Here is a 9,268-nt window from a genome sequence, read left to right as displayed (position 1 = left end):
TTATGTAAAATCTATGTATTGAAAGATGGTGTGCTTCCTTTTACATATGACTGTATATTGGATTTAATCTAATTTCTGCTGACACACTTCATGTTGTAATAACAGCTGCCGCATTACTTACTTGGATATCTTGGAACACCATATTTGGCACGTTTGTTTAAATACAGTAAGACATTGTAATTCTCTGACAGAAGCTCACACAAAGCTTTAATGTCTCACTGTATCTTCCTCAACTGCACAAGCTTACTGAAAACTGCTCCAGACCTCCAGACCCTCACCGTGTTGGTTAACATAAGGGATTAAAGACAGCTCTTTAAACCCCTCTGGATTATTTCCCGGTCCGTGTATACTTGGACTCCGATTGCGGCATGCAGGCTTGAGTTTCCTCTGCACATTCCTCTAATTTATGCCATAAACAAAACACATTTCTGGGTCATAAAATTCGCAGTGAACTCTCATGAGCGTCAGCACTCAGCTTTGTTATGCGTGCTTCCTCGGCCCGGTGTATAGCTGCTGATTCTGTCTCCAGTTGCATATCACTGAAACACATCTGGATTGAGTGTTACTTAATGTGGTTAAACACGGTGGCATAGGAATTACAGAAACGTTACCCAAAGGGGGAGGAAAGGGAGAGGTAAGAACATTACGTAAGAGATGATGAAAATTTGCCTTTATCTGACCTCAACACGAGGTGCAATTTGGAGTGCGGTGCATTGTGATTTATTGTATCATTGCATTGTATTTTTCACATATTTATCAAAGATATGGATATATCTTTGATAAATGGAAATAATATCCTGATCTTGCAGTTTGTCATATTCATTCCCAAGATGTTATGTAAAAATCAAAAAGGAAAAAATCATGGTACCCATTAGGTTTTTTTTTCTTTTCTTTTCTTTTCTTTTTTTTTTTTGTTCCTGGATAGAAACCATGGGCAGAAGAAAAAAAAAACATTTTTCTGGAGCACAAATCATACAGTATGATAACAACCCTCGTTTTTCACGTTGCCCAATAATCAGCAGCAATAGAAATGCGGTTGGCCCGCCCCTGCCGGGTCTATTGTGAATCCGCGTTCAGCTGGAATCCACTCTTCCAGCTTTGGCACCAGAGTGGCGCACCACGACCTGCACAGCTGAACCAGGAGCGCGCCTTTGAAGATGTTTCATAGTCAAGCCACAATTTCTGGTAAGAGACGCACTCTTGCACCATTTTATTTCCTTTTTTCAACCACCAACAGTTTCTGCGGAGCCTTTGCATCCAGCCGATTAACCGTGCGTCTGTTTAATAGCGGGATTTGGATGTGTTTTGTCGAGGTCCAACGAAGTATTTTGATTCCGCCACAGACTAATTTAGTTTCTGATCATTTTGGCTTTTGAATTAATCGACGAACAAGACTTTTGTTTTTTATAGGGCGTTGGACTTGGATCAATGCTCACCTGAGTCCGTGTATATTCTGATATGTGCTGCACTGCAATCAATGTATTTCGGTTTGTCGTGTATATGTTGTGCTTAATCTGTCATATGGAAGATGTATCGAGAAGAAATATGAAAATAGCAACGTTTCAGATGCAGATCTTATAATCCTCAACTTTTTTATAGCCCTGGTGTTGCCATTAGATACCAATTTCTTACAAGTTGGGAATACAAAGCAACGGGGATGATAATGGTTTATACAGCGAGAGCCATAAATCTCCCCGCACAGCTCTGAGTTGTAGTAGTTATGAAAGCATGGGCTTCGTCAGGCCGTGACAGAGGTATGGATGTCTGTCATCAGTCTTCACCTTGCGAGCCCCCCCCAAAAAAAACCCAGTGTGTTTGGCTTTGTGCTGTCGCCGTGGCTCTGGACATTTTCAGGGGCACCTCCAGTTCCACAGCAGCTCATATTTTCTTCGCGGGATTTTCCAACAGAAGGGAAACAGATGCACGGTAATGTCAACAGACGATTACTCATGCAACATTGCGCAAAATAAAATATGCGCCCCCGCAGCTTGGACGGACCGAGCGGTTTCAGCCCTCCTCTCTATTTTGCCCGACGAGCGGGTTGTGGCACACAAACCGAGGCGCGAGCAGCTTCCTGTTCAGCACCGCAGACAGAGACACGGTCCAGTTTATCCACACCCACCTTTGGTCCACGTCCCCCTTGTCTTCCTCTCTCCAAACGTAGACGCAGGTCCGCCCACGCCGGATCTGATCTAGTGCAGATTGACTTGCTCTAGCCCAGGAGGCATTTGAGTGGTTATTGGATGTGATCTAAAGAGAAAGTCGCTATAAACAGCAGCCGAGTGCCGGTGTCGTGCCGGTGAGTTGTTTGCCGAAGCTCAGGTGCAGAACTCCGTGTTCTACTTTCTATTGCAACTGCCTGTAATAACTTCAATCATAAAGAGATTTCAGGGCCTTCATCATCATTATTTTTGAGTGTTGCTTGGAGAGCGGCACCCAGGGCAACCTTAAAACGTTTGAACAGTTGCTGCTTTGAGAGAAATTTGTGGAATAAGTTATTCATGAAGCCAAGCCATAAGCCAAACACAATTAGGCGTGATTTGTCATATTAAATCGCCAGCAGCACGAACAAGGAGGAAATGCCAGAATCTGTTTGAGCAGTCATGAACATGATGAGCACCCCACATGTGGTGGAGTTTCATCAGCACATGTTTTTATAGTGTTACCTGATGCTGGCTTTGCTGCCCTTTGGACTTGTACAGCAGTGACTAGTTGGCAATGAATAATCATAAATCATTTTCTGCATTGGTGTTTAAACAAATGTCTGATAGGTCCTGTTTGTCTTTGTGGTGTGCTGGATGTGAAAGACACTGTCATCTTGAAGCACAGCTGTGCTGGTTGATGGATTTGGGTGGAAGAAAGAGGGGCTGGTTGAGGAGATTGATGGGAGACGAGAGTCAAGAAAGCGAAAGAAAGCCAGAGTGAGGTGGAGAGGACATGCCTGCTGGCTTCCTGTCTGAGCACATTACATTTTCATAGGCTGATATCGTACCAGCACACAAGTAAAAGGCACTTCTTATCCCCCCCTGTCAACTTAGGTATATGTTGCTTTTTCCATCTTCATATTTGTGGTTTCTCTTCATCTGATGAGTAATGCCGCGTCTGTCTTTATCAGGGTTAGTAAGTGAAAGCAGTTTAAATTCTACCTGTTGGAGGATCTCTGTCATAGATTCACTATCAGAAGTTTGGGTAAAAATGAGCCATTGTCCACTGTTAGCTTTATTGCTTGAATAATTATTTTCGTGAAAGTCACTGTTACCGTTCTGTAATTGTTAGAGATTAGATACATGTTGCTATATTTTTCACCTGCACAAATTGATATACAACAAAAAGCCCGAGCGGGCACCTTTGGAGTAATTCACATACCTCATTTGAGGTACATTGTAATGAACAATTATTGCACTTACCGGTGTGAAAAGTGTTCTAATTTCTAATCTTGACTTGCTGCCAGGTCCACTTTTGTCTAATTACCTTTGGTCTTTATAAACATTAATTGACAGGAAGAGAATAGAGCAAATCTTAGATGCTAATACCTGAAAACATGACAAAAATATGTAATATTTACAATAAGGGGCATAAAGTCAAGAGTAGTAACTAGAGCATTAGGATCTAATTGCTAGGCAACTGTTTAATTAACGTGTAAGTCCACAGCTAGTGATTAGTTAACGATGGGTTAAACAAGACAAAATTGGGAAACCAATTGATAATTCATGAATTGTTAATACAAATTTCCGTCATAATTCCTATTGGAGGACCATGTGCCTTTAAAACAAATAAAAAGAGATCAGACTGGGAGATCCAGTATCATAACTAGTAAGGTCATGATTAGTTTGTGAATATCTGTGAATTGATCACGCAAGCTGCGTTCTTCAGGGGTGGCTCCTGATAAGCTCTGAACCAGCTGGTGAACAGCACAACGCTAGTAAGGACTTATTTATAAAGCTTTACTGAAAGATTGAGCACTCCAAACAGTAAGCTACACTAACACTGAAAAGACAGCAAAGTAAACACTCCTTAAATATATCATGTGATTATATACACGTTTGTGTCCCTTCAAGTAAACTATTGAATCTGAGTTCTGACTCATTACTTCCTGTTCACTAGTTATTAGTTCATCGCCCTAATCAATCTGCGTGCTTATTGTTTGTGATATAGAAGAACTCTATAATTAAAAATGACCAACACTAGCAGAGGAAGAAACTTAAGAAATACTTTAAAATAACCTGCAACTTAAACGACTAATAACGATGAATCACTTCACTTAAAGAGAGACTGAAAGGGCCAGGAATTGGTCAATCAGTGAGCAAGTAATTCGTAACTTCTCGTAAACACAAAACACTATTTGGTGTGCACAAAACAAATGTTAAAGTATTTAATGACTGAGTCATTGATAGTTTTGTGTTTTTGACACACTGGAGGTCATTAGGAACCTCTCATGAAGAAAGTGATCAGTGAACTGATCATAAGTTGATATTTTATTCTATTATCTCTGTTTATATTATAGTTTTTGTCATTATCAATTAAATAGACATCTTTGATTTCAATTAGTAGGCAAGAAATTTTTAATCCTTCATCAATTATCAAGTTGTGCAAGATGGGATCCTCCCTTGTTTCTTATTTACCTGATTAGCATGAACTAATCATTGACTACTTAAGAAGACTCAGCGTAGCTTTTGCTGACTGGGTGTAAAGTATGCAGCATGTTTTTTCTCTGTTTCAGAAAAAGTAAATCAGCACATTTTGCAAGCAAATACTCAGGGCTGCACTGAAGTTTAGTGCTGTCTGCTGAACTGACACACGGTAATGTCCACAGCAAGAGATGTGAACACTGAAGGGGTCATCCCAACACTGAGCGCCTTATCCTCAGCCCAAGATTGTTGCATAAACCTGTAGCCAGACTGCCATAGACTAGTGGAGGCTTCTGGAAATCACTGACCCACATCATATGTCCACACATGACAGTGGGGAAAAATAGCATAAAAGCGGATGCATGTGTACCAAAAAATATTGATCTCTTCACACCCACCATTCGCCATTTTGGTTGATATTGTGTTGTAGGATGTCAGGGACCTGTTACCAATCATGCAATCCGATTAGCCCTGTCAGGTCTCCTGTAAAGCACATATATGTCAAATCTGAGAGTTATGCAAACATTTAGGTAACACACATGAGTGTGTGCCATATCACCCAGCAAATTTGTTGAGTTTTTCCATGGACATCTGTAGTCCCCTGTGAGTCCCTTGTCTTGAACATATTCTTCTCCGTTTTGTGTTCTCACAGACTGAGTGACGAGCCTGCTGTCCGGTCACCGCCATGATAGCCACAGGTGGCCTGCTGCGCATGAACAGGCGCCAGGATTCGTTCCGATCCAAAAATCGAGCTGAAAACAAGCGGAAGCGGAAATCCAAGAAAAAGAAAAAGAACGATGTGGTAGTGGTGAAGGGGAAGCTTAATCTCTGCTCCCCGGCTGGTTTTGTGGCTGCTGTTGGTGTCGTAGTTCTCATGGTTGGAATTTCCATGGCTGTACTGGGATACTGGCCGAGTCAGAACCAGCAGGAGTACCAAGAACGCCGCAGAACGGGAGCGTTCCACAGCAGCAGGATGAGCTACTCCAGAAGTCCACCTGTTTCTTCTAACTTGACCCGTGATAAGCCGCCCTCCAGCCAAGCAAATGTATTCAATCAGAGCCATTCTAACAGCAGTGTCGCCGACCCCTCCCCAAACTGTGGCTTCCTCTGTGACTTCCTGGATAATTATCTCTACTCAGACAATCTGAAAGTCTTTGGACCGCTGGTGATGGGAATCGGCATTTTTCTCTTCATCTGTGCCAATGCAGTACTCCATGAAAACCGAGACAAGAAAACTAAAATCATTAACCTGAGAGATATCTACTCAACAGTAATAGATCTACACAGCATTCGGTCAAAGGAATACTCGCCCCTTAACGGCCTGGTGAACTACACCCAGTCGAGGAGTGTCGAGGGCCCGTCGGCTTCATTCCCAGCAGGTGGGATGCACACCCGCAGCTCCTGGCCTTCCACAGGACTCAATACGAAGGGGGAGTTAGATACCGATGAGGTATTCAGACGTTCATCACTGGCCAGCAGGCCACGCAGCTGGTCCAGAGATGTCCAGACTTTCACAGACACTGTATACAGCATCTACAAAGACTATAGCAATAGCAGTGAGCAGGCCCCCCAGCCCCGGCAGTGGGAGACCACCTCTATCGTTACCTCCTCTGTGAACGCTTTCACCCTCCCTGTGATCAAACTCAACAACTGTGAGGTGGAGGAGTCAGAGAGAGCGGAGGCAGAGCGGCGCTCAGAGGAGGAGGTGGTTATTGTGGCTGCTGCTGAAAACACAAGTGAAGAAGGACAGGCCAGCAGCAGCCACACTGAAGAGATGGTCGGTAAGCAGGGGGAAGCGCCGCTCATGGACTCCCCGCCTCCCCATCAGAGCCATGAGGACACAACCACAGAGACTGTTAATCAACAGGGGGTGTCAGAAGCACACTCTCAACCACACTGGACCCAGCTGTTTCCTCCAGCGCCTGTTGCCACGGCGATAGGTTCAAATATGTCACTTAACTCCCTCACAGATCAGCCGAAGCTTGCACGTCGCTGCAGCTTGTCTGTATCCGGGGGTCGTCAAGGTGACAGAGCCAGGCGTTTTAGCTGTCCTCGTCTGGAGCGCTCCAACAGCAAGGGCTACATCAAACTAACTGACCTGGGGGGCGAGTCCTTCGAAGCCCCCGACACACACTCTTCTTCAGTGGCTACAGAACAGGAAATAGCAGTGGGTGCAGCAGCAGCAGAGGAAGGAGCTCAGGGAGAGGACAATCTGGTGGCACCCAGCACCTCTGGAGAATCCTAGGCTTTTCTTTGATAGCTGATGAGCCTATTAATGTTCTTTGATGTCTTGTTCTTTGCTCCAAATCTTCCTCTAAGATTAGTAATCATTAACTGGTCATTAGAGGACAGAAAAACACAAAGAGTAAACAGTGAAGGACTATTGAAACATAGCCATGAACTCTGTAGAGCAATGCTCTGTAGAAATAAACCACATCCACCACTCAATATTAAGATGTAATTTTTCTATTTTTTTCAAAGTAGCAAGAGCAATACTAAAGACTTGAAATAAGTTTTAGTAAAGATTTATATACCAAAAAAAAGAAAGAAAATCTAATCTGATGAGTTTGAACTTTTCTTTTGTACAACAGTAGGCCAAACATGGTAGCTTGTAGAATTACCTAAACTGTTACTGAGAACACGTTGCACTGTAGCATTAACATATGCCACAGAAAACTAAATAGTCTAGATCTGTTTCTCTACTTTGTTCTGTGAAAACCACGTGAATAGGTGAACTGAACTGAATCTCAGGTAGACGTTTGGTTTAGAAACGAGACCTTGAGGACAAGGTCTTCCCTATGTGCACACTTGTTCATATGAAATATACATGGTTGAATAAATCTGACTGTAACACCTCTGTCGGGTCGAACAAGTGTCCCTGTGTTATATTAGACGCAATGCAGAGAATCCAGAACAGATGTTTGCTTCAGACCAACTTGTTTAAAATGCATTCAGAAAAAAAAAAATAAAAAGGTGAAAAACTGAAATGAGTGGACTGTGAGTGTTGATGTGGCGACTTTATATTGACTTTGCAGTTCTGAGCTGTGGCAGTAGTTCTCATTACTGGGAAACTCCACGAGTATTGATGTTGCATTATCTTAGCTTACTGAACTGAAGCAACACAACCGTTTTCTTGTTGTCTTCAGCATTAAAAAAGAGAGCAGAGGTGTATCTGCTGATGCAGCTGGGTGGCAAATTAAAGGGAAGAAAATGCCTTTGTAAAACACTGTGTTACACTCAGTGTGTAAGCAAGTGCATTTTCTTTGTGTTTCTCAATTCACTTGTGCAGGGGCCAGAGCCAAAATCATGGCTGCACGGGCTCAGGAAAACCATCGTTGGTGTCTTCAGTTTGTCACTGCATCCACAAATGCAAACTAAAACTCTATAATGCAAAGAAAAATCCTAAATAATAAAGGTTTGGTAGGGACGCCGCCTTCTCTGAGCAGGGTGATTTAAGGCGAAGTGAAAACTGCTCTCTTGTTTGATGAATATAAATGTTAAATGTTTTAGTGAATTCCACTTTGTAATGCAAAAGACAGTTAAAAACACAAGCTCACCAATGATACAGGGGTGCATTTGTACATATGGCACGGCTGACTTGCACTATTAACACTGAATAACATGCATACCGCTTTAGGGGCAACACATGCTGCAATCCAGATGTTTTGATCAGGGACGGTCATGCTTACTTTAACAAGGCATTGCCAAACCAGACTCTGTAGGTATTTTAACAGCATGGAGCAGCGATGAAGACTGCGGGTGCTAAACTGGCCTGCCTGCGGTCTAAGACTTGCCATTACCTGAAAGCTGGGTGCATCGTGACACCAGTCATCCAAAGAGGAGAATTGTTGAGCAGGTAAAATTCTGCTGTGTGCCAAGAAAAAAGTAGAAAGACATTCATGAGTAAAACTAATGATCTCATCAGTTCCCATCTTGAGTTTAAATAAAGATTTAAATGCTTTTTAAACAGCTGAACATTGTGCACTGAGAGAGGCCTTTCATCTCTGTCATTATAGCATTTTAACTGTAAAATAACGGAAATGCTGATACTAATTGAAACGCTCATCTCTTCAGCATCCTGTGTTTTGCAAACTTCCCTCCGGCGGACTCAGTCTAACGTGGCCACCTAGTGGTCATGAGGCACAGAGCGTGATCAAACGTGCTCCTCCTGGTGCAGGCTACCAGCAGGTGGCACTGGATTTGTGTTGGCTGACTTTCATCGGTGGTGCAGAGAGCAGGGCTGTATTTCAGGCACACGGGGCGGGGTTATGTCGTTCCGTCTCTGGGGGCGGGGGGTTACCAGAGCCAGCGCTACAGGTGTCTGGTCCTTTGCTCCGGGACGAGCCCCAAGTCGGGATTCCAGAACTGTCCGGTAACACAACTTGGTGACAGTTGTTTGTTTTTTTAGGAGGAGTCTGTCTTTCCTCTAAAGATTCAGGTAAAGTTTACAGTTCTGTTTTTCTGTTGTCTCAGCTGCGATCAAGCTGAAAAACACGGCTCAAATGTAGGCGGGAAGGAGTGCATTAAGTCGTTCAGCGCACTGTTTGGCAGCTCTCACATGTTTGCTTGCATCTTGCCATCGTAATAACAGACTCTTACACGACATGTCCGCTCAGTAATGTGTGTCCCTGTTTGTTTGT

General features: G+C 43.3%; 1 protein-coding gene across 1 annotated transcript; it reads left to right on the top strand.

The window, feature by feature from the left end:
- Window positions 1-1,092: 1,092 nt before the first annotated feature.
- On the top strand, window positions 1,093-7,485 carry LOC140268672 (transmembrane protein 200A). The gene is made up of 2 exons (XM_072363625.1): window positions 1,093-1,185; window positions 5,281-7,485. The coding sequence occupies exon 2, from the start codon at window positions 5,314-5,316 to the stop codon at window positions 6,871-6,873; it is 1,560 nt and encodes a 519-aa protein (XP_072219726.1). The 5' UTR covers window positions 1,093-1,185; window positions 5,281-5,313; the 3' UTR covers window positions 6,874-7,485.
- The last annotated feature ends 1,783 nt before the right edge of the window (window positions 7,486-9,268 follow it).

Source organism: Leuresthes tenuis, unplaced genomic scaffold (genome assembly GCF_036924035.1).
Source record: "Leuresthes tenuis unplaced genomic scaffold, fLeuTen1.0.hap1 SCAF_14, whole genome shotgun sequence".
NCBI classification, from domain to species: Eukaryota; Metazoa; Chordata; class Actinopteri; order Atheriniformes; family Atherinopsidae; genus Leuresthes; species Leuresthes tenuis.
Note: the sequence above shows the minus strand (reverse complement) of the source record. Positions and strands in the feature narration are given on the sequence as shown.